This window comes from Saccostrea cucullata, unplaced genomic scaffold (genome assembly GCF_032062105.1).
Source record: "Saccostrea cucullata isolate Sc308-1 unplaced genomic scaffold, CSIRO_AGI_Scuc_v1 ctg141, whole genome shotgun sequence".
Taxonomy (NCBI): Eukaryota; Metazoa; Mollusca; class Bivalvia; order Ostreida; family Ostreidae; genus Saccostrea; species Saccostrea cuccullata.
This window is the reverse complement of record NW_026940735.1, coordinates 811,436-838,664: the sequence shown is the minus strand read 5'-3', so window position 1 is coordinate 838,664 and position 27,229 is coordinate 811,436. Positions and strand designations below refer to the sequence as shown.

Here is a 27,229-nt window from a genome sequence, read left to right as displayed (position 1 = left end):
AAATTTTATATACATTTTTCCTCAGAAGAGTTTTGTTTTTGCTCTTTTTCCCGTCCATTTTTTCATCCGTCCATTATGCTATAGTATACATAGAATATACAGTAAAATTATATATTTCAAGATACTGTTTTGACTTTCAGTTTGAAAGATGTCTTTGTACATTGTATGAGTAGATTTATATATTTGCAGTTTGTTTTTTTTACTCAAGACTACAAATGTATGCGTTTTTTAAAATAAACAGAAACAAATGTCATAACTACAATAAAAATCCACTCTTTATACCATTACTTAAAATACATGTACAGTTTTTAAGGACAGATGATACAAACAAACTTTTGTCAAAAATTTTGAAAATAACAACTTGGGTCATATTTTAATGAATAAAATGAATAGGTTTCACCGTGTAGTTTTTAATTTTTTATTCAAAGTTGCACAAAAATAGAATTTGGAGTGAAAAATGTTTGTATAGAATAATAAGGATGGTTTCAGAAGGGTAGAAGTTTTAACATCAAAGAAAGTTAACAATTTCTTTATATTTTGGAATATTATTTTTTGCATCATTTGCAATAAAAAAATAACAATCCAGGCATCTATTTTTTGTTTGTATCATCTGTCCTTTAAGAATTAATATAATCGCACGGAATAACTCGTTATTGAAAATGAAGGTACATGTGATACATGTAATAGCAAACTTATGATTTACCATTTTTTAAATCATTTTCATGAAAATGAAAAATGTCAATATTCAATTTTATTTTCTGTTGAATGTTGAAATATTCTGATTTTTGAGAAGAGTATTCGAGGTTTCTAATTAGTTTCTCATCATTGTTTTTTTTTTTTTACAACTCTTGTACCAAGTCTTTCGTAATGACAAATGAGTTGAAATTACATTGAAATATCATAAAAATATCAATGAGATATTTCTTAGAGTTCTTATTTTTTCTTAAATAGCATATGCGAAAGTAAAACGCATCCTGATTGGTACATTATTACTACTGTAGACATCCTAATTCCGATCACAATTTCGGTACATTATGTCAATATATGCCCTACATTTATATAAAGTACGCTTGGACAAATTTTCGCGGATTATCTGTGACCGTGTACATAGAGTAAATTAATACCAACACACACGCAAATACTTTTAAGTATGCTCATTTTAACGTTAAGCTGACTCAACTCAATTCAATTAAAAAGCCATGTGACGCAGTTTCAATACTTTTTTTAACTACAGCTCCCTGACTGCTTTCCAAAATTCCTAGGTTGCATAACAGGAACAATCAAGCTCAACAGCATGTGGATGGTTACATACGTTGTATTTGAAAAGACAGAAAACAGGATGATTTTGATAATGATCACTGCCGGTAAAGTGCGAATCGAGAAAATCTTGGTTTCGGACACCAGCTACTATTGGCACCTGTGAAATATCTAGTTAAATACATCTTTTTTGATATAAAACAATAAAAATCCTTTTTAGAAAGCAAATTTATTAAAATGTTAAGCGATTGAATTGACTTGAAAATGAAAAATATCGAAACATTACATTTAATGGCTGTTTACAACGTGTTTGTTCATGTATGCATTGAATTTTAACTGCGTCAGGACTGATTGGACAGTTAAGAGAAATTTTTTATTTATATTTTAAGACGCCACAGGTACTTGCCGATGGAGAGCTGCAAATTTTTTTCAAATTTATATTTAGTACACTTATTCAACATGTTTGCAATGCAAATCTCAAAACCCCAAAATAATCGGTCCTCAAAAAAATACATTACAGCAGAGAGAAAGGTAAGCAACTTTTTGTTTACGTGCCAGCACCTTTGGGTTTAAATACATGTATTTATTTTATTTTCACCTAAAATGTCGGGACCTCTGTTTTAATATATTTCAGTCCTCATCCTATCGAATTGACTCTGCATCGCCCACAAACAGCATTCCAGTTAGAATGTTGAAATTTCCTGCGACATAAGCATCAAAATGCCCCTACTTAACGCGAGAGAGTTTTAGCCTGACGTAATAATCACTCTCGGGTGTTATCATAATAGAATAGGCGCGGCGTTTAGTAAGCAAACCGAAGTTGCTTACCTTTCTCTCTTATAATGTATAGTGGGGTATTTTTTTGAGGAGCGATTATTTTGTTTTGACCTTTGTATATGCATCATGTTGAACAAATATAATCTCTTGTTAAAAACCTGTGCCGTGGACACAACAATGTGCTTTACATTAATTATTTTCATGGAATTAGTCAAAATACAAATTCATTTTGTAGGTGCTACAATTGATTTCTGTAAAATTTTGACACAGATTTTTATTTGTGTAAATGCGACAACTGGTTTATAATGTTGGTTTATGTTACTTAAAGTGAATATTATGAAATTATTCAAAATTACATGAAAAGGATAATAGTTTTTGTAGTTTATTGTCATTTCTGAATTTCTAGCAAATACTGTTCCATTTGTTAATATTGTGGTTTTTTTTTTTTTTTTTTTGGTTATATTCTTTTGTTATTTTAAATGGAGTAATGTGGTATAAATGATATGACAGAAATAATTTAAAACTTCAAATACATATACGAATGTCGTGATCCACCTTTTTAAAGCAGTAAACAATATATTAATATTTTTCCTTGCAATTTATATTTGTTCAAAGCATGATTATATAAGAAAATTGTGTTGCAATCTACATTTATGTTACATCTCAGGCAAATGCCAGACTTTATTTCCTGAAAATAGTCTTTTGCTTTAGTTTTGATTCATGTTTTTAATTTTTTATGTAGAAAACTTTTTTGTAACAAACAAATATATACTGAAAGTGCTACAGTGCCAAAACAAAAATCTGTTAAAAAAAAAAAATGCTGCGATTGGTACTTGATTAATTTTTTTTATCTCAACTGCACAAAGCTAAAAAAAATCATGACCTCTAAATTCTTCACGAAGCGTGTTGCAATTGAAACTATTTGTCTCTTGTCATCTGCAGAAAAAATGCGAAATTGGCTGGTCTCAATTTCATGGAGGGTTATTTACAACGGTTATTTGTTGTGGAAATAGTGAGTGGAAATTGTAAAGGAATTTATTTGGAACACCCACTAAGTAAAATTGTTTTTAGAATATGACAGTTTGAATCCGAGAAGCAGCACACTTTTATGTACAATAAATACCGGTTTACATTTTTTCCAGCTCTCCCGTCTTCAGACAGATACAGTTCTGCAGCTAACCGTAAGGTTTGTCCGTTGTCATCTTCGCTAGCCAAGGGTTTCTTACGCTACTTTCGTCAGTTTATGCAGAAAGTAGCATTGAGATATATACACAAATGGAATAGTTTCAGGTCCCCAACACACGACAAAATGCATTTTCTAGCTTCAGAACGGCAATGGTTTATATTGTCTTTATAGTTCAAGATGAAAACATGAAAAACCATAAGTTAACACTACAGTTTTGGAGCTGTGTTCTTCCGAGATTGGACATTTTTCTTGGGTTGTCAATCACCTGCGATCCTCATCCTTCCTACGTATACATTAAAAATAATGTCAAAGTATGTTTAATAAATGGACAACGGCTTGCTTGCAGTATGTCATTCAAATCAATGAGAATATTTTGTTGAGATATCAAAATATTCCATAGAAGTTAATTATCTGAAATACATAATGCCATCTTTTCAAGTCAAAGGTTAAAACTATTCATGGAGGGGATCCTTGAAAGGGTTTCCGCCTACATCTTTTCGGCGAATCGGAAACCCTTGGCTACCTATGTAAAAGTAAAACACTCTTACATGCATCAACGTCTATTCTCTTCAAATACATAACCAGAGTGAATTTTGCATTTTTAAATCCTTTATTTTTTCACATAATAGAACAATTTATGTTGGGAGGGGGGGGGGGTATATATGCAATATTTTTTAAATATTTGATCTCCTTGAATTGGAGGTATATATATTTTGGGGATTTATTCAAGAAATTTGCACTATCTAATGTGTCAACATTAAATTTAAACGTATTTCTCTGGTAACAATAAATTTATGATACAGCAGTAAAACGTCGCACCTCATGAAACAGAACAGAAGCCAAACGTAGCAATTGCACGTGTCAAGAGTCGCACATACAGCAACCATACTCGCAATGTAATCAGAAAAAACTCTATATTGCATCAAAAGTTTTAATCTTGTGAAACATAAAAGAAACAGGAAATCATAAATGATTCATATAGTATATACTCATATCACTTTTAACACAAATAATGTAGCGTTAATCGAGTTTACCACTTTAACAGCAAATATGAATAATCTAGTAGAATACATGAAACGAGTGTAATCTAAAGCATTTACGGGATTGCTCCTTATTTGTATTCAACCAACAAGGAATTCTACTACATGAAACCATACTGGATATTAATAATTAAGTCATAATCAAATGTTCTATCATTTCTTATAGTTAAGTTGACATAGAGTGCATCATTGATGTAAACCAATAGTAGCTGGTGTCCGAAACCAAGATTTTCTCGATTCGCACTTTACCAGCAGTGTGATTGTTCTTTCTATCTTATTAAAAAAAATAATGCGTTGCTCATAAAACCTATTATTGGTAGATATTAATTAGCTTATGACTTGAAAATGAAAAAATATTAAGGTAATGAACAGCGTTTGTTTGTATGTTGTTTAGCGTCCCTCGAGAGAATTTTTCACTTATATGAAGACGCCACTACTTGCCGATGGAGAGCTGCAAATTTAATTTTGTCCTATGTTCTGCACTCAGGTCCATTGAGCAGTGATGAGGTCTTTTTCGTGCCAGCACCTATTGCGACACGGGACCTCGGTTTAAACAGCCTCATCCGAAGGACTCTACGCCCCACAGTAGGAATCGAACCTGCGACATAAGCATCAAGCCCTTACTTCGCGACTCTAGAGCAGACGCTCTAACCACTTCGCCACGAGGGCGCGGAGTAAGCATTGCTGTTGGTCGATTACACTCTCCGTTCGACCTTTGTATTGATCAGATGAACAAAATAATCTCTTGTTAAAAACTGTGTAGAAACAATGAACTAACGGCATGACCGTCAAAATACAACTTTGGGTTATATTTACAAACAAGATATTGACCACATAATGTTGACTTGAAGCGAGACTTACGAGAAACCTGAATTATCAACTTATTTGTTAATGAACTTTTCATTTATGTAATAAGTCGTGATAATATACAGAAAATATTAACTTCAAATCTATGTCTATCCACCTTTAAAGGTAAACAATATAGTTTATCATATTACTATTATATAAGAAAATTTGTAAGATCTCCAATATGTATTCAGGAAAAGCGAATAAGAATATCACCTATGCATTTTCTAAGTGAAAACTGACAAACAAATATATACTGAAAGGAAAAAGAAACGCAGGGTAACACTATTTACGAAATTTTTTTGACCACATGACCAAAAATTACGAAAATTGGTCAGATGAGAATCTTGGTTACTATGCACTAAAAGCAGTGTTCAGAATTACTCAGCTGTGAAATATATGACGCCACGTAGGAAAAGTGCTAAAAAGCCAAAATCACTTACAACTTGACAACGACAAGTCTGTCAACGATCTTCTTATACCATTTGATGCACTTGAGATATATACACATTGATTTTCAGTATTTTTAGACAAAATGCATTTCTTGCAATCTTGTAACAGTTCACGGAAGTTCCATGGGGTCTGGCTTTTATTCTGCGTGTTTACCCCCGACCTATTGTAGCCTGGGCTTATCAAGACTTTCTAGCAAACAATCACATTTACTTACTCGTCTAGTCTCCGTAAAGTTCATCTTTTTCTCATTGAACATCTGAGGGACTGAGTGGAAGATAACGTTCGAAATGCCGAAATTGGTCCTTTTCAACTAAGGGCTATCTCGGTGAAAAGGTTGAAAAATATCCCTATTTGTAGGGTAAACACACTGGTGAACTCCATGCAAAGGAGAAACAAGACTTTAACAGATACGCGATTGAGACATTGAAGATAATGAGAATTTTTAATTTTCACTTTTTGGGGGGTATCGTCATATCGGTTTCAATAACTTACGAATTTTAAGGGAAATTCAAATGGGAATTCTGATTACATTTTTAATAAAGATGACTTTAAACGTTAGGAAGGAATACTAGAAAAAACATGAGGAAAAATGAATTATTTCACCTCAAAAGTTCACCCTGCGTTTCTTTTTCCTTTCAGTATATTTTAGATTAGATTTTTATGCGTATCCAGAGAAACTACCATGATTTAAACACAGGGGTCTGTAACATACTGTATTTGATTTTACGTAATCACTATATGTACACATATAGTGATTACGTAAAATCAAATACAGTATGTTACAGGCCCCTGTGGTTGGTTATTACTGTGTAACAAAACTTCAGTTAATTCTTAACCTAGTTTGTACTCTGTAAATTGCAGAGTTCAACAATCAATGTGTCTCTCAAGCCCTCAGTAATTACCATGACAGGGTGGTTATTTAATTAACCACAGTAATCAGAACTGTAGCAATTAAATCTAATCACAAGTGACCTCATTTTATGCAGGCATGTTTGTCCTGGTTTTATCTGGGTTACAGCAGCCAACAATAAATCCAGTATCAAGTAAAACTCTCAACAAATGACAAGTCTCTAAAAGGTTTATTGAAAATTGTGTTATTCTTCTACAAACAATTGGCAGGTGAAATTCATGTTCTATAAAAATGAAAGACAAAACTCCACCTGAATGGACAAAAATGTTCTATATGAACCAGAGTAAACGAGGTCTGTGCTAAACACATGCAGTAGATTACACAATTTAGAGAAAATAAAAATATTCCTTTGCAAGGCCGAGCCCCTACAGCTATGAGGAGCACCACTATGGATGAGGCTTTACAGCAGCACTCCTACAAGCTGTCGAAGTCCGCTAGGAGTGCCACAAAAGTTTAGAAGTTCCAAATAAAATTAAATAGCTACCCACATTACTGGAACCCCTCACTTTTGCATCACTAAACTCTGTATATGAAATGACAAACAAAGCGAACAAGAAAAAATGCTACGCAATTAAAGTTGCACATCTTTTTTTTCCGAGATTCTAAATGCCACAAATTCAAAACAATGAAAATTAGAAAATCTACTCTATTTTTTAAATTCAAATGAATTCTCAAAACTATTTAAGGATAAAATTTCTATAGCCTACAATATTGCATCTTTGTACAGTTTGTCTGTCTTGTGGTGGTTATACCATACTAGCTCTAGGTAATGCATTATCTGGAATGTTCTTTCATTGCGTCAACTCTTATACACAAACCATAATTTGGTATTAATGTAAACATACATCTTAATTCATATTATACTTCATATAGAGTCTAATAATTTTAATTTAACTGTTTATCATATTGTAAGATCATGTGATATACATATTACATTTTATTTCATTAAAATTATAATTTTATGTCCCAGTCATATATTAGTGATTATTCCCTGTCGTCAATTTAAGAGAATTATGCGATGCTAAGATTTTTTCCTGGTTACGATATGTGCAATATTATTTACAAAAATCCACATTCACTAAGATCTGTACACTGACAAAGACGTGCGATTTCCTTATCAAAGGATTTGTTTAAATATTTGTGTCATTAGACCAGAATTGGGAGAAAAATGCATTTTTGGTATTCTATCTTCACAGAAAGAAGAAGAGGTGAACTGACAATTTCAAAGAAAAGATCACAAGTTTTGGTTTAAAAAACATTTGTACAGTATATAAAAATTAAAAATTTATGAGCGAAAAATAAAAAATATAGGATACATTTGAATAAAACATTTAAGTATCTATTTTCTTGTAAATGAATTATGGTGCTAACTACGGTGATAAAATACTTGTGTACTTTCTTTCAGCCACAGTGTACAATATTGTGATCTTAAAGAATGACATTTTAACAATTAAAACATTGATAATAAAAAAACTAATTGCTTAATGTACAAAGATCATATTAACAACAACCACATACACCAGCACCTATGAAAGTATTCAAGGGACAGAATCGAGTAGGATCGGGATTCCCAAATGTCTATAAACAATGCCAAAAATGTGCATACCTATGATGGAACATGTATGTAGCTGGTCTGTCACTTGAAAATATTCTCATAAATGTTGATTAAAAGACTTCATGTAAATCTGTTCACTTTCTCTATAAACACATATGTTCTATTGAAATAGTCTGTACTTGCACCTATAACATGCCTTCTATTAATAGTATGTTTCCCGTTCCACAAAACCACCTGGATTGCGTCTGAGAACGTATTTTCGGGATTCATCATAAATGAAGATAGCAATGCTGAATGGGAAAGCTGGAAACCACCATGACCATCTGGAAGAAATTAAAGTTCGTATGATTCTTCAGTTAAGAAATTATTACATCATTTTAAGGCTTATTGTGTTAGACAAAACAATAAAATTTAACATCACTTTGCATACCTAAAGATATGATATAAATTGAATATCATGTATAGCTATGCTAGATCATACCTAAGATTCTGCATACGAAGACCTTGCTCTAATCCTGGACAGTAGGTCAAGAAAGCAGCAAGAGCCGTCTCAAAGAACAAACCAAAGGTCATGTGGTGATTCCTGAAAATTGTCAATGAGTTGGATGATTATGATATGATTCCTTTCCAATTATTAATTTTCATTCTATTTTTAAAAATCAAAATCTTGCATGAAATAACAAAGTGAACAGCTATCAATTCTTACTTCATTCCCTGGTGGAAGAGTGAGAGTCTTCTAGTTTTACAAATGATTAAATCAGCCCACTGCACAACCACAATAGACACGAAGAAAGCAGTGTGGCAAGTGTATTCCAAGATTTTTCTCTGGCTGTAAGTCTGGAAAAAATCCAAATATGTTCATAAATATTCATTTTTAAGACACACACAAAACATAATTTGTAGGCAGAAAAATCAGAAAGTTCTTGAGCAGAGGTTTGATTTCCAGCATGTTGGACCTACCCATTCTTGTCCATAGGAGTCTTGTAAATCATTGATGGCTTGAGAGTCCCACTGTTCTCTCAATCCCAGAAGACGAGTCATCCAGAAACCATTTTCTCCCATAATAACGAAGTACACAAAGAAACCTGAGGAAGCCTGAATCATACCAATCTGTCCATAGGCCATGGAGATCAATCTAAAATATACAGTCTTGACTTATACTACTGTATAAAGCATGGGCCAACTTCAAACCAAAAACTACTTGATACAAAGACAAAATAATAATCAATGTAACAGACATTCACCTTTCGTTGACAAGTTTATCCTTGAATGGATCACGAGGCTGTCTCTTCATGATGTCACTTTCAGGTCCTTCATAAGCCATGGAAATAGCTGGTACCATGTCAGTTCCCAAATCAATACACAGAATGGTGATGGTTCCAAGTGGCAGAGGGATATCCAATAGAATGAAGAACAAGAAAGGTGAGATCTCAGGGATGTTAGAGGTCAGAGTGTAGGCAATAGATTTCTTCAAGTTGTCAAAGATCAAACGGCCTGAAATTAGAAGACACAACACACATTGACAAATTAATGTTGGATTATTTATCTACAGTGTATAAACATACAATTTTTCAGAGATACAAATGAAGCACATACCTTCTTCTACTCCTGTTACAATGGAGGCAAAGTTGTCGTCCAACAAGATCATGTCAGCTGCCTGTTTACTCACATCTGATCCAGCAATACCCATAGCAACACCTAAATTCAACAGAGATCAGTAAAATAAATTAACTTGTTCATAGAAAGGGGTTTATTATTCTTTTATAGTAGGAAACTTAAATAGGTTTGGTGTTAAATAATGGTTTGAAGCTCAGGTATATGTTCGTAAATCCAACAATTTAAATCATGTAGCCTAATATAAACAACGAAACAATTCTTGTTCAAAATGTACATGATAATTTCTCCAGCTCCTGATTCTTAAGTTTTCTTATAAATATGTGTATAACTTCACTATGGTAGATTAGAATGAATGTCAACAGGGTTTCCTTACCAATGTCAGCCTTTTTCAAAGCGGGAGAGTCGTTGACACCATCACCAGTTACGGCTACAATGGCACCCTGACGCTGGCAACCTTCTACAATGATCAGTTTCTGTTGGGGTGAGGTACGGGCAAACACAATCTCAGAGTGGTTCTTCAGGACTTCATCAATCTGGGCGGGGGTCATGTCTCTCAGGTCACCTCCGTGGATAACAGCAGCCTTGGCAGCACTGAAGGACATAATAAAGTAGTTGTTATCAAAATGTTTTAAATACAATTAACAAGTATTCAAAACAACTGTAACTGTAAGTTCATACAAAAATTTTGTATTTTAAATATGATCTTCCATATGACCAAAATAAGAAGATTGCAAGTGTTAGATGTGTACATGTTTACATACCCTGTATCCTGAATTTCCTCAACTGGGACTCCACGTTCTGCTGCAAGATCCTCAATAGTTTTGCTTCCTTCAGAGATGATTCCTACACCCTTGGCAATGGCCTTAGCTGTGATGGGGTGATCACCGGTAACCATAATAACCTACAACACATCCACCAAATTATTTGAGAACCTCATTGTATTTTATCTTAAGGGTCCTCCACACCATGTGACTTGTGACGTATATCGAGAAAAAATATTTTTACTTCCGGTTTTATCTAGTTTATGGATGGACGATTTGGCCTAGCACCGTTTGTAAACAATGAACACATGGCACGATCACAGAGTGACCGATGGAAAAAGATGTGCAGTTTTTTAAAATAAAAGAACAACAGACGCCTTGGATTATGTTACATAAAAATTCGTAAACAACAGGTACCGGGTATGACGAGAAACGTTTAGGTTATTTATACTTTCAAGCTAATCAACCGAGTCTGTTTTGATAGTGGAAATTTCGGCACACTAATTTGTGCATTTCAATAATACATTATCTCATTGTGTTTATAAATATTGATAAAATAGTGTTTGTTTCTAGTTTTCCTCTTTTATATCTGTCCAGTTCAGTGGCCAATAATTACTAAATATAGTATGGTGACATATGCGGAGACTTGCCAAAGTTTTTGAGTCCCGGCAACAGGAAAGATAACTCCAAAAAGGAACATTGATACCAAAGATTTTGAAAATGTCTTTCTACATCAGTGCATTTAATTTTAATACAATTTTTTGATGTAATCTAATTCATTAATGTTTCTTTTCTACAAAAGGAGTCCTTATTGATTTTTCTCGAGATGTAATTTAGAGAAAATTAGTTTTATGTACTTTTTATAAATAAAATAAATTTCTGTAAAAAAAAATATGTTGATCGATAAAATTAAGTTTTCATGGTTATTCTGTGAACTTAAAAATATACGAAAGGGCAAGACAAAATTTGCTGTGCTAGGTATGAAAAGCCTTGTGAAACTTGTGTAATAATTATTTTAAAAAATCAGTATAAATTAGATTTTAATCCCTGGACAGTTTTTAAAGGTTGATATACTTGTTCAAATTAATGCTCAATAATATGAGAACATAAGCTGTGGGTGTGTGGAGGACCCTTAAACACTCATAAATTTTGAAGTCTAAATAAATCTAAATCTCAAAGTTCTTTCAAACCTTGATTCCGGCACTTCTGCATTTTCCAACAGCATCAGGGACAGCAGCTCTTGGGGGATCAATCATGGACATGAGACCAACAAATCGGAGGCCAGTCAGGGGGAAGTTAGCATCATCAGAATCGTAAGGGTAACCTGGTGGGTACTGGTCAGCAGGCAGGAAGTAGTCACAGAATCCTGTCACGTATTATAAAATCTCATGAGCATATTCTATTGTCTAACTGTAGCTTAATTAGAACTAGAGTTGGGTATTGCGAAGGAAATCCATATTGCGATATATTGCAATATTTTACTTTGAATATTGCAATATATTGCAATATATTGTAGATTAATTATCATTAATAAATTTGAGCAGAATGTTTGAAATGCCGTCAAGTTCAAAGACTATTTGAATTTATCTTTAAGTTTAAAAGCGGGAGGAGGGATAAGACATTGATTGCACACCAAATTAGCACTTTACTTTTAATCAAATTCCAGGTAAAATAGTAAAACAAGATGAACTCTCTTGGAGAATTTTCACATCGAAATAAATTTTTTTACAGATTATATAATCTTTTTTCATTGAATTCTTTTTTTTTTGGGGGGGGGGGGGGGGGTGTTAATGAAGTAGCATAAAATGTTATTAAAGATTAAAACAATATACAGATTAGGCCTATATGAAAATAATTTTCGTGTGGTTACAAAATAAAATTTAAAAAACCAGAAAGAAATGGTGACCTGTTTTCATGCGTTTTTGGTAATTTAGTCTAACCCGACCTAATTTCACATCAAGACGTACAATCAGGAAATGGCCTGTTTTAATATATACATGCTCCTGCTATAGCATAAGGGGTTTAAAATGGCATGAAAGTTATTAAAAATAATTAAAACAACACTGCTACAAGTGAAAACATGGATGACCATTTACTTGTAATATGTACATGTATATTTAACTTGACATTTCACCGCGATGTCGATCGTGTAGATTCAATGTGAGATTTTGAGAACCGCAATGCATATGGTATACACCCTGTAAAAATGTTTTATATATTTTCTTCCTTATAAATTTTATTTTAAAGTCTTATTAATTAGTACTTTTATTTCAAAGTAAGATATTCAAAACTGCAACAGTGAATTCAAAGCTTCCACCCCCCCCCTCTCTCTCCTCTCTCTTTCTCTCTCCCGAACGAAACTGACGAAGAATTCTTTCAACGAGAAAGAAAAAGACTTAGAAGTTTCCAGTTTTATTTTAACAGTTTCTACAATAAAGGAGGTTTTTATATATTTTTATAAATATCGTGAAATACCGGTATCTGATTTTCATATCGCGATATATTATCGTGGTGGATAATACCGCAATATACCGATATACCGGTAATATTGCACACCCCTAATTAGAACACATTTATTACATTCAAAATACTTAAGCAAAAATATTTTCCACGAACATACCCAATACACGTTCTCCAAGACCTCCCAATTCCATGTATGCATTGTTGAATGCCTCTCTGAAGTTGTCATCCATTGGCACCTCTTTTCCGTGCATCAGAACAGTGGAACTTCTCTCAAGGATTCTTTCAGGGGCTCCCTTCATTACAAGCAGACACCTCGGATCGTTAGGATTCTCAGTCTCATGGATAGATACCTAAAAAGAGAAACCAAAGTTACACGAACAGGTCCTGAAGATATTTGGATATCTTGTTTTTAAAATTAATTCAAATTTACAGCATAAATAATGGCAAACTTATTGTCACTTGCCTGATATTTATTGCTCGAGTTGAATGGAATTTCACAGATTTTCTTGTTCCTTGCTCTGAACTCGGTAACTTTTCCAATGGACAGCTCAACGCATTTCAGAAGAGCAGATTCGGAAGCATCACCATTGCACTCTCTAGGTAATAAAAAAGATTAATTTAAAAGCAAAACAACAATAAGCTGACTAAATTATGCAATAAAATTGACCCATTTCTTTTTTTCTTACCTCTTTAATACGGGTAAATGCTCCTGGTTGGCAGTGAACTCGGCACGGTTACACAACATAGCAATGCGGGCAAGAGCCATCCATGTTTCATCACTGCTGCTGTAGGAAGCATCTGTGAAGTAAATTTATGTTCATTAATTAAATACATTAATGCTGTGAATTTTCATAATTGTTGAAAGCGAGAATCAACAAGAAATCTCAAGACTCTTTATCTAACGATATTCTTACTGGTCTGGTCATCACTGGTGTCAGCCTCCACAATTTTTCCATCAAACCACATGTGAGCTACTGTCATTCTGTTTTGTGTCAAGGTTCCAGTCTTGTCAGAGCAGATGGTAGAGGTGGATCCAAGAGTTTCTACAGCTTCCAAGTTCTTGACCAAGCAATTTTTCTTTGCCATTCTCTTTGCGGTCAGAGTCAAGCATACCTGTTCAAAGAGCATCATATAAATGATTCACAAAACTCAAGATTAAAATTCAACCACTTGCATTTCACCAATGAACCAGTTAAAATTACAAGCCTCCTTGTGAACTTACAGTTACAGTAGCCAAAAGACCCTCTGGTACGTTTGCGACAATGATACCAATCAAGAAGATGACAGCATCCAGCCAGAAATATTCCAGAATGAAGGCAATAATGAAGAATGATACTCCCAAAAAGACAGCCACACCTGTTACAATGTGAATGAAATGGGCAATTTCCTTAGCAATTGGGGTTTCTCCAACTTCCAGTCCAGAGGCCAAGTTAGCAATACGTCCCATAACAGTCATGTCACCACATCTGATTACAACTCCCTTGCAGGTACCTTAAGAGTAATTACATAACGAGTTCACATTAAAGTTTCTACTCCAAATTTATTTTAAATCCCAAAATTTTAAAATAAAGAAAATGCTACTACATTAAACAAGCTTCTGAATAATTACCTTCCACAGCGTTTGTTGAGAAGAAAGCAATGTTACGGGTTTCAAGTGGGTTTTCATTTGTGAAATCTGGTGTTCTAGTCTGGGGTTCTGATTCTCCAGTCAGGGAAGAGTTGTCTACCTGTAATTACCAAACAATACATTTCATTCATAATAAAACCATTCCCTATTGGTGTTCAATCAAATAATCAGTATCATATTAATGATTAAAATAAACATTCATATTTCTTTTTTCAAAAACTGTTTATCAAGTCTTCGAGAGAGGACTTTATTTTCATGCAAGTCTGCGAGATTGTCTGCTCTAAAAAATTTTATTCTTGAGGATGAATTTTATACAATATCCACATTTTACAACTGTTTTGTATTACTTATAAACACCAACAAAGTATTTCCAAAATAAGATTGATATTGAAAGAAACTAGTGACCTACAACACTCATGGGGTGGGTGTGTCACAATTTCATTTTTTCTCATTTTTCTACAGAAAAATGTACCTTGAAGCCATGAGCAGTGATGACACGGACATCAGCTGGCACTCTGTCTCCAAACTTGACATCAATGATATCTCCCACAACTAACTCTTCAGCTTTGACATTTGAAATCTTTCCATTTCTAGTAACAACGGCAAACTGCAAAATCGAAACAAATACATTAATCAGTTATCTCAATGACTGCTCATTATGCAACTTCAGGTTGGTTTCAATAAAAATACTTAACTGTAAACAAGATTTTATTACTCCTACTTTGTTTTCTTTTGAAAAAAGCAGTAAATTATTCACATACCTGAGGAACCATACTTTTGAAGCTTTCCATAATTTTTGAACTCTTGGCTTCTTGGTAATAGGAGAAAATGCCAGTAACTAACACCACAGCTGTCAACACTATACCCAAGTATAACTACAAAAACAAGACCATTTAATATTTACTCTGTCGACTGCATTAACAAATACTACATGTATAATGATTACCATAGGACCTATTTAATAATTAAAAAGCTTTGCAGAATGACTTCTCAATTACGATGCATTTTTGACAAAGTTAGCATAATATACTCTTGAACAATGAAGTTTGATTGCAGTAATTTACCCAATCTCTTTTTCTCACTTACGTTATCACCTGGTGGATCATCATAGGCACTAGCTTGAATAGAATAAGCTATAAAACAGAGAATGGCACCTATCCACAGAAGTAATGAGAAACCTCCAAATAAAAGCTTGCAGAACTTGATCCACTCAGGGGTAGTAGGAGGTGGGGTCAGTGCATTTGGACCATCTCTCTCTAGGATTTCTTTGGCTCGTTGCGATGTTAATCCCTATATAAACACGATATTTTACTAAGAGGTAGAAGTAAACAACACAACAAAATACTTAACTTACAAGTACAACAAAAAAAGACTGTTGACTCAGTAGACATGGATGTTAAAAAAAAAAATTTGGGAAGTGTATCGCTTAATTCATCTGTTATCTGAAATATCTCGTCAATCAGATTGGATGAACATATTTCATGCACACATTTTATGTTTAATTCTGTATCTTTAACTATTGCAAGCTGTTGGATATCCACATAATAAATCCTACCATAGTGGGATCAGTGCCTAGCCTGGCGTATAATTCTTCAATAGGGATCTTATGCTCATCCATTTCCAACTCTTGTTTGAGTTCATCAAGATTTTCCTTTTTTGACTTCTTCTTCTTCCCCTTTTTGGGATCTTCTCCCCCTGGAGTGACAGCATAGCGGTAGCTGTCAGCCCGTGGGTTCTGTTTCAAAGATACAAAATATACGCATTAACATCCTCACATTGAAATATTAAATTAAAAAAATTTCCAAATATTTTCTTTTTCTAAAGCACTAACCTAGTCTAGCAATAGGATTGTAACATAAAAAGACAACTTCCAAAGTTATTGCAGCATGAAATACAGTTATGTCACTTCTCATGCAATTCAACATGAACTTTGCATTTATCTCCAAACACCTGTCAACTCTTGCAGTTTTACATGTGTTTGTTCTCATTTTCCTGTTCATAGTATGTTATTATGTTCATCATATTTGTACTTCTATACCTCATAAGAGACCTTGAGTGAAATAAATGTTTCAAAAATTTTAAAGATCCATAAACCAAATATTTGCTTAAAATGCTGATAATTCCAGATAGTAAAAAAAGAATAATTATATAAAACTATCAATCATACTAGATCAAATTCTCATTCAATTGCAATACCTCTTTCTTTGGTGGGAAAGTCAACAATTTTAAAAAGCAAAGCATTTTAGCTATTAATGCTGCATATGATTAACTTGATTTTCCATTTTTCATATTAATAAGTGTTTTTATTTTAACATATTTTTTTTTTATTTGAACAAATCATTTAAGTGTAAAATTTTATTAATGTACATCCAAAAAAACCCCACTCCCTTCTACCTTCAACAAAGAACAAATTCTGCAGTTTTTATTATTAAAACACTTCTTCTTTCATTTGTTAAATATAACAATGGAGGCTTAGTAAACTTTGACATTCCACAGAACAAAGAATCCCTGCTGCTACTGTCAGACAGTCTTATTATACAAGCCTGATGTGTATTTGTGATTTATATCAAAGCCATTTATATTTCAGGTCTTTTCTAATATAAAAATTTTCAATATCTTGCATGCTTTATTGTACCCATTTTTGCAGAAAATTACATTATACTTAGTTACTAACTGCTTTAAGCAAAAGATGCTGTTGGTCAACATTGTGGAGTTATATAACATGACACAATGACCCCCTACAGGTGTTTTCTTAACAAGTACAAGAACAAAGTTTTATAGATTAGGCCAGTAGAGCAAGAAAAAAGGTAACATTATATAATCTCATATCACGAGATAAAATAAAGTGTTCTCAGTGTTGATTTACCTGCAGACCTTTGAAAAAGCTTTGTCTGGGGTATTAGTGTTATAACCTTTTCTAGACAATAAAATAGCCATAAAGAGTAAGGGGGACAGGACAGTAAAAACCTTGTGTTGAGTATAAAATACTAAGGCCTAAAAAAAAGTAGATATGGTTCCACATAAAAGTGTCAGAATAAATTCACAGCTATTTCGGTACAGTTGGGCTTTTTATTTTGAAGGGGAAAATGGTAACAATTGACTTAGTTAACAAGAACAATAGTGCCAGTAAATTTAGGCCATATAAAATTAATCTTTAGATTCTCATCCCCGCCCGCCCCTCTCAAAATGTCCCGCCCCGATGTTTTTTATTTTGATTTTTGGGTATTTTCATGTATTTTTATTCAGTAAGAATTTTGGTAAAAGTTTAAGAGTTATATCCCGTCTGTATTAAAAGTGGTATTTATAGCAAAAACGCCATGTGAAAAATGGAGAAAAATCGGCAATAAAAGCAGTTTAAATATGTAAGGAAAAGATAATTTGTCAGTATAGAGAAGGCAGAGAAGAAAAAATAGCATAAACACGTATAGATACCATCACTGGCAGGATCAAGTATGTAGAGAGATTGTAACTAAGTAAAAATAAAAAAGTCATATATAATTTGTGTGACAAAATTTTTTGCCTATTTTTCAGTAGAATTATTAGAACATTTATATAGATTTTGCAAAATAAGAAGTCACGCATACACAACTTATTGGTATTCCCACCTCATTTTGTTCAGAGTGTGCCGTATAATGTGTACTTGATAATTTGTTAATTAACACTTTTATTTTTTAATATTTAAAAGAATACCTATTCATATTTGCATTAAGGTAATAAAAAAATGTGTACGGGGCGTCCATTGTTTTGTTGATACTTAGGCCTATACATATAAAGTAACAATTATAAAAAATAAAAAATAAAATCCGCCCACCCGCCCCAATTTTTTTGCAAATTAGGATGAGAATCTAAAGATTAATTTTACCTGGCCTTATTTAAAAAAGAGATAAAAACATAACATTACATTTTTTTGCATTCTAAAATAACTTATTTTATATGAAACAATTTTCTGAGGTATTTATTTGCATAAATTATTAACACTTTACATTTGACAAGCCATTACATAACTTATTTTAATGAAACAAGGATTGCATTCTTGTACATAAGTTATACAAAAGACAATATATATCACCAGCTGACAGCTTGTCCTGTGTTTGCTGAAGCGTAAACTTCAGCGGTGAAATGACCTCTAAATCATCATGACCTTTTCTCTTTTCACGTGCAGGAAATGAGACAATACAGTAAAATTTACAACAGAATTCATAACTATCTCCGCAAAATATAACTAATAAAAACATTCATATTACTCTAAAATTGCATTTTGTTATAAATGTACAGTACACATGCATAAAAATAAATGCTTTACGACAACAGGGTCTTATGAATATTTATGAGTACACCCTGGCAGGAATATTGTCTCTAAATAACCAGGATATACAAAATATTCTTGTAGAACATATCAATATATTCAAAATGAACATGTCCCATCTTTTTAAATGGTTCAGCATCAAAATTAAATCCCACTAAGATGTCGATTCAAGAAAAAAATAAGTACCAACAGCGTAAATCACCTTATTAAGCAACATCTTTTGAGTTTTCAAAATAATTTAAGGATAATTTATCCTGTATCCACTTTCAGCAAATGCACACACTTATTCAAAAGCTGTAACATAATATTAAAATAACAAAATCGTTTGTATTGCACTGAAAAAAGCATATTTTCTCACCTGTTGTTGCGATTTCACCTTGGTCGACGCCATCTCAGCCCAGGCGGTCACTGGAAGGAACTCTGACGAAGCACACAGCCAATGAAATACTATTATATCGTGACGTCACAAAAATTTCGCAACAAAATCTGCAGTGTTTTTGATGGTCAGAACCTTATTACTACTTGCTCAATAATACTATGATCATATATTCGAACACATACACACTTTCAAGAAGGAATTAGGAAATATTTTCAATTTTACACGGGCACATTTCGAAATAATTTGATCACGTGATCAACGCTATTATTTCATTAAGCTGTACCTGGATTAGTCGTACAATCCCCACTTTTCACCGATAAAGAAAGGCACCGTGAAAACATGGATAGGACTAACATTTTATATCATAAATTAAGAATTAATATAATTTTTTTATTTTTTAGCTGCTCCACCCCCAGATGTTATCGTAATGATGTATTTGTACTATTTAACCAGGGACGGTTCCTAGTTACACCAAGGTTGATATTACCAATAAAAGTTCCTTTCCAACAAAGTTCTTCATAACTAATTTTGGAAATAAAGAATTTCAATGATTCTATATATATATACACAAATACTAGGACTTTACAAAAATATCAAGTGGCAATGCAGACCTATATTTGACAATTTTCAATGCATTTAATTTTTCTAAAGAATGATAATTTCTAAGTGAATATTTTAAAATTGTATGAGTAATGAACAAAAGTATTTTTTTTTTGGTTACTTTTTCTAATTCCAATAAAGTCTGAAAGAAAATATAAACAGTGATTTGCTCGTTGACTTTCACAGATTAAAAAAAAAATTATCAAACGATTAATTGATTTAGTGTGGTTTAAATGGTTCATGTCCAAAATTGTTTAAGACCCGTAAACATAAAAGTTTTGATAATACCAATTGTGTTTTAGGGGAAATAAACGAAAGTTTGATCCATCACCTGGTTATAAGACGCTTGTAGACGTGTACGGTAAATTAACTAAACATAAAAGTATATGCTTCGAATAAACCTAATAATTGATTTAATCTATTCAATATAACAAAGGCAATACATGTGAATTATGCATATCATAAATATATAATTTATAATCATCTCAAAAAATGAATGAATTTGATCTTTTAATTTAAAGTTAACATTGGAAAAAATTGACGTTATACATGTATACTACATTTAAACCATTAGATAAATGTATGTACTGTTCTATAGAAACGTACTTATTAAATATGCCAAGTCAATAACTTTATTTTTTATCAGGAGAGGGAGGAGGATATATTAAATATATTTATATAGTGAAAGTATGTTCAAGAGTTGCAAGGTGCCTTTATAGCAGCCTGGTTCGGTAAGAGTAAAAAAGTATAGAGGCTTACTTTTATCAATGCAGTGAATCAACACTATCATTGTGTATACTAATTAATATGTCAGCGGGTATCTTCCATCTTTAATAAACATGTAGTAATAAGTAATGCAAAAAGAAAAGAACGAAATATTGAGGTACCCTTTGGTTAACCAATGGGAGAACTAACTTACATGTAATTCAAATTATCCCATGATTAACCAATGAAAAAACTTGATTTTTTTTCTTGTACTCGTCAAGTAAAGAACTATGCGTGTCAGTGCGTATTGTGCAATTAGAAATATAATCTAAGTTTATAATACATCAAATGGATAGAATAAAGAATGTTGACTTGGCAGATAATCCGATAGAGTCTTACGGTCCTTTGAAGAAGACAACCTGTGTTCATGGTTAATTGTTTTGACCGATCAGTATTGTATTTTATATTCACAGTACATGAACCCGATTATAATTAAAAAGAGCCACACTTTGTACGATTTGTATATCGTTTCTATCCAATTATTGATGCAGTGCAGATGAACGTAATGTATTCTAGAGGCGGATCCAGAAGGGGTGGTGGAAGGGTAAATCTTCACTCTTCATCTCTTATGTTTTTCAGAGATATTAAATTCAGAAGACGGATCGCATGCACACTGGGAAGCCAGTGGATTCTTCATATGTATTACACGGCTTGTCCATAGAAGGGTCGAAACACCACCATCCCATCCCTCCCACGGTGAAAAGTTTTTCGTGTTTAGAAACTTTTTTTGTTTCAGTGACGTGTTTACAGCTTAGTGACAGGTTTACAGCTTATGAAGCTATTCCATGTAGGAAAACTGCTATTTATTTATTTATTTATTTATTTATCAATAATGAGTGAGTAACCGCCTGTAAAAAAAGGTCCGAATCAATTATCAATTCCTGATAATTAAATATATGAATTTTCAGTTTCCTATCACTAAAAAGAACCCTCACTTTCTAATGAAACACACCTAGCGTTTAAAGAAATATACCCGTATCCCCCTCCCTCCGTTATCTGTCGTCATGCGTCGTGTTTCGATCGTAAACTTTTGAAATTTTTCAGCCTCTTGAACCACTTTCAGCCTTTGGTTGAGGAAGGGGATGCAAAATTTGTAAATTTCTTGTCTCTCCGCACTCGGTTTTGGCCAAAACCATAAAAAATAGTGCTGTGTTTAAAATACTCGTCTTATTAGCAGATAAATCGTGATAAAATTGTGAAAAGCAGGATCCCTCTACCAGAATTATGAAAATAATGGATTCTAGAGTTATTGAAACTGCATGAAAATGGATAAATATACTTTCAAAAACTCTCTCCTGTGTAAATTTATTCTCTCTTGAGAAGTTGATGGCTCGTTTTCAATATTTTAATGTATATTAAAACCAGAATCAACTTCTCAGTGAAGAATACTGTAAATTGAGCAGACAAACAAAGTACATGGTTATCATGAGCAACATTGACTCTTCCAAAAACTGTGAAATGTGGTCCCGGAATGGGTTATCCCGATTCATGGTATACGATATACACTGTAGTAGTTAGAGGGATATTGCTTATGTAATGAAAATGATTTACATTAAACTTCGACAACCAAGGTTAACATATCTCTGCATCACAGGTATACTTGTGGACAGGACCCCCCCCCCTTGATATTCAACCCCAGGGCTTGTTGGACATTTTTTCACAATGACATTTATTACACTAAGCCCCAGGGTTGAATATCGGGGGGGGGGGGTGTCCTGTACCTGTTGTCTGCATGGTATTCGAGATATCACACGTAGTTTGAAATAACTAACGTCAAATGTAGCAATTGGAAGAAACTTAAGGACACCTCTTCCAAAATTAGAACTCCACTGCCCCTGGGTCATATGTTCTGGTGTATGGACAGGGCTCGGTAGGTAAAAATAGTGTAAAAGGCATATATTCTCTAAATATACCTTTACTCTCTGTCCACACTTGTTAAAAACAAACTAACTGCTTGATTATGATATTAAAGGAAGGATGCATCTTCAAATTTTATAAATTCATAGTCCCTAGGCTTGGAGTTCTGGTGTTGGGGGAGAGACTCTGTTGAATATAATGTAGTGAAAATGAATAATTCTTTGAAAATCCTGTCTCTCTCCTGATATTTAGAAAATATACTGAATGTATTGTTATGATGAATAGGAGTGTTTTCCGAAATTGTGAATTCCTTACTCCTTGGCCCTTGGGTCACACAAATCATTGAGCAGAATTAAGACGCTGTTTATGGAGATAAAAGAATATACAGTGTAAGGATAAGGATGCCATATATCAAATACCTCTCTTCTGCTTTAAACTTTAGTTGATTCCAGTATTATACTTGGAGGTGGGGTGGATGGGGTGGGGTGGGGGATAATACAAATGGTCCTTTTATTCAGTTAAAACATACTAGTATTTCTGTTTTTTACATTTCTGTGACTTCTGGCTATATAGAGGAACTTTTGACAAACATACCAAAAATGACTTTCTCTGCTTTATATGATAGCTAAAAATCGTCTGTATATATGTAATTTGAATCTAGCAGATTTAATATAAAAATGTCTAAGAAAGGGAAAAATTCTTTAAATACTAGTACACAAATGGATGACTGAATCAATATTGATTTGATACACCTCGTCTACACTATGTCAATATATATATTTAAAACTCGTCCCCCAAAACTCCTGTTGAAAGACAAAGTATACTTCAATGTTAATGAAAACGCACCGAGTTACATTAAAAAATTCGGTATGCACAAGTTCTGTTAATATTTTCAAGGCGTTTTACGTTTGTATTATTAATTGTGTATTTTTGCATAATTATTCTGTCGAGAGATTTCACTTGGCAACCTTTACTGGCTTCAGCTAAAACATTATACATTTATAAAATTGACGTAAATTGGCTGATAATTAAAAAAAAAAGTTCTATTAAATCTTTGAATCTTTACATTTTTTCTCATTTTAACGAACTTTAGAAGATATGCGACGACTTATCGTTTGTTTAGGATTTGGTAGACGCCCAATCACATTTTAACAACATTTCGTAAGGTTTTCACAAAAAATAAATTTTATGTAAGCACATCAATCCTTATATTCCTTTTCCCTCTCTTGAAAAATGGCAGGTAGGAAACAAGTGTTAACAAGACAACCTTGCTAGAGGACATCTTTACAGACACTGGTGACAGTTATACTGTTGATTTATACCGGCCGGCCGGCATATGCTCCAGAGTTTGGAGGAGAGAAAGGTATCATTTTTACAGGGTAAGGGTTGGTATATTGAGTAGTTACAAGAGACCCCACCCCCACCCACCTTATAACGACATTATATAGACACTCACAATCACGCACACGCAAAAGTATCTCAAATTTGAATTTGTCCTACATTCGTCCTTTTCTAAATCTAGAAAATTGCCAACCTCAAGTGTAATTTATGACGACCAGTAGAATATTTAGCCCCTGGCACACATTGTCGCTCTTGTCTACCTGTACTCAAACGTCTCACAATCACATTTACGACAGATGATTTCCCGTCAGACTAGATGGCTTCTTGAAATTTTGCTTGCGTCTACAGGTTCATGAAATTCTAAAAATAATCATAGATTCCAATTCATAAAAAAGATTCATTTTATACTCTATTATTAATTTAGGAAGCTGATATAAGACAGTATAACAGCCAGGTGACCCTTGTGATCGACCCACTAACCTTTTTCAATACACATCTACATACTATTGTAAACATCGGGGGCATTGGCTTCAGCGAAACCTTATAAATTCTTATACATGTATATCATTCATAAGCTCACGTCACATATGTCAGCTTGTCGCAGTCTCTCTCTCTCTCTTTCTCTCTCTCAAATATCAGGACAATCAACCAGGATGATAACGACGATAATAATCTGTATCTTATCCGATAAGCACTTTTAATAAATTTTAATCTACCGTCTAAGAACTTAAAATTGAATCTAAACTGTCTAACAACTTAAAATTGAATCTAAACTGTCTCACAACTTAAAATTGAATCTAAACTGTCTCACAACTTAAAATTGAATCTAAACTGTCAAACAACTTAAGATTGAATCTAAACTGTCTCACAACTTAAAATTGAATCTAAACTGTCTAACAATTTTAAATTGAATCTAAACTGTCTCACAACTTGAAATTGAATCTAAACTGTCTAACAATTTAAAGTTGAATCTCTGTCTAACAAATTAAAGTTGAATCTAAACTGTCTAACAACTTAGAGTTTAATCTTCTGTCTAACAATTTAAAATTGAATCTTCTGTATAACAAATTAAAGTTGAATCTTCTGTTTACCGACTTAAACTTGAATCTTCTGTCTAACAAATTAAAGTTGAATCTTCTGTTTACCGACTTCAAATTGAATCTTCTGTCTAACAACTTAAAGTTGAATCTTCTGTCTCATAACTTAAAGTTGAATCTTCTGTCTAACAACTTAAAACTGAATCTACTGTCTCACAACTTAAAGTTGAATCTACTGTCTAACAACTTAGAGTTGAATCTTCTGTCTAACAACTTAAAGTTGAATCCTCTGTCTTACAACTTAGAGTTGAATATTCTGTCTTACAACTTAAAGTTGAATCTTCTGTCTAACAACTTAAAGTTGAATCCTCTGTCTCACAACTTAAAGTTGAATCTTCTGTCTAACAACTTAAAGTTGAATCCTCTGTCTAACAACTACACCAGAAATATCACCTCAGTCTGCTCTAGCAATCTTTGTCAAAATTGCTTGCGTAAAAAAGTGATTGTACTATGAAGGAGCGGAGGTATCATTTTGTGAGCGATTGCAGTTATCACTGTGCCTCATTATGATTCGTTTAAACTGAAAAATTTCTGACAATAATCAAATCAGATTGGTTTTACCATTGGGAAGGCGGATCCTTCAGATGTGACGGTTTACCATTGTGACCAAAAGAGTCAAGGCTAAGGGACGACTATTAAATATTTTGAGGGGGGCAAAATTTTTCAAGCAAGATGATTTATTTTCATACCAGTCAATCGAGGACTGATTATTCTAAAATCGATCTCTTCAACACGATCAAGACAGAGTATTTATTTTGTTCTTTACCGAAAAGGGAGAGAAGGGGGGGGGGGGGCTACCAAGAACAGATTTTTTTTTTCTTGCCAGTTGAGGAGAGATTATTTATTTTTGAAAACTTTCGAGGACAGATTATTTATTTTCAAAATCGGCCAACCCTCTACCCCTCCCCTTTTCCACCTCAGAATCAAATGGTCGCCCCCTAAAGTAACTATAACATATGTAGATGAAAGTTACATAAACTTGCTTTTCAACAGCTGCAGATCTATAAATATAGAAGGAAAAAAACAATAATAATGGTGTTTTATAAAAACTAGTGAACGATTCTGACGTTGTGCAATGAATTTTGGTAAAAAAAATTATTTAGGTTATGTCCAGTAAATTAAAAAAAGCCTAAGACCACGGACCTATATTCAATCTAAGTACATGTATACTAGTATATAAAGGTCCCTACTAAGGCTTAGTATATCAAAGAGAAAAAAAAAACAAGAGGTGCATATAAAACACTGATGCCCCCTGTATGGCAGCTTATGTCGAAGGTTGAAATTTCTCTAATGAAAGTCAAACTACTAGGTCGAGGTCAATATGTCAAAATTGTTGGTATCCAAAGGAAGGTCTTGTCACAAGGAACCAGTGAAATGTGAAAGCTCTAGTACAAATTGTTCAAAAATTAGGTCAAGGTTAAAGTTTTTTAAACGTGGGTCTAACTTTAAGGCCAAAGTCAAAAGGTCACATATTTCTACACCCATTTAATTATAAAGGGTCCCGTTACAGCTAGTGAATAAACACGTGAAGTATGAATACCCTAGCACCAACTTTTTAAAAATTATGGCCAAACTTAAAGCTTGGAATTTTTTGGTAAAAGTGGGTCAAACTCCAAGGTCAAGGTCATGAGGTCATATTTGGTAACTGAAGAAAGGTCTCTGTCCCAATGAATTTTGATACACCTGTTAAAAATGAAAGCCATAGCTCTATCCACTCAAAAGTTATGAGCAGTGTTAAAATTTTTGCGGACAAACAGAAGACAGACGGACAAGACAGGACAGTATAACTATATAAGTTTTTTTTTTTTTAATTTCTTTATTGATTCACCAAACATGTTGGCATACAACCATGTTACATATAAAAGACAAACAATAAAATACATACATACATGCAAGTGTATGGATCAGTGAAGTCAACTATGCAGAGTATTACAACTTGAAGGTTAAACATAATCATTATGCAAGCAGTATAGTATGGACAGTGATGAGCTAATAAATGCATTAGATATATATATATTATGATTGCGCTTTAGTTTTGGAACGCAATACAGAACATTCATATAAAAATTCACATAGCCTTCTAGAATGAACTGCATTGTCAGGATTACAAAATACTTTACAATGATTTTCTTTCAATATGTTATCTTTTAAATTACAGATGTTCAGAAGACAGTACTTTTTTCGCAAATCTATATATAAGGGACAGTCATATATGAAATGTATTTCACTTTCTACAACAGTTTTACAATAGTGACAAAAACGCGATTCTTTTGGGATACAAGGCTTTGAATATCTGCCTACTTCAATTTCTAAAGGATGTGCCGAAATTCTCAGTTTTGTTAATTTAGAACGTATAGCTTTATTTATTGGATATTTTAAGTAGTCTTGTAAT

At 33.1% G+C, this 27,229-nt stretch overlaps 1 protein-coding gene across 1 annotated transcript; it reads right to left on the bottom strand.

Annotated features, from left to right (window-relative positions):
- Positions 1 to 6,622: 6,622 nt before the first annotated feature.
- On the bottom strand, positions 6,623 to 19,306 carry LOC134256055 (sodium/potassium-transporting ATPase subunit alpha-like). The gene is made up of 20 exons (XM_062738643.1): positions 19,157 to 19,306; positions 16,048 to 16,227; positions 15,579 to 15,782; positions 15,254 to 15,367; positions 14,965 to 15,099; positions 14,475 to 14,592; positions 14,088 to 14,356; positions 13,780 to 13,978; positions 13,552 to 13,663; positions 13,329 to 13,461; positions 13,023 to 13,215; positions 11,593 to 11,768; positions 10,403 to 10,542; positions 10,015 to 10,232; positions 9,621 to 9,722; positions 9,269 to 9,518; positions 8,985 to 9,159; positions 8,731 to 8,861; positions 8,506 to 8,607; positions 6,623 to 8,347 (listed from the first exon to the last, which is right to left on the bottom strand). The coding sequence occupies exons 1-20, from the start codon at positions 19,187 to 19,189 to the stop codon at positions 8,227 to 8,229; spliced, it is 3,105 nt and encodes a 1,034-aa protein (XP_062594627.1). The 5' UTR covers positions 19,190 to 19,306; the 3' UTR covers positions 6,623 to 8,226.
- Positions 19,307 to 27,229: the final 7,923 nt, after the last annotated feature.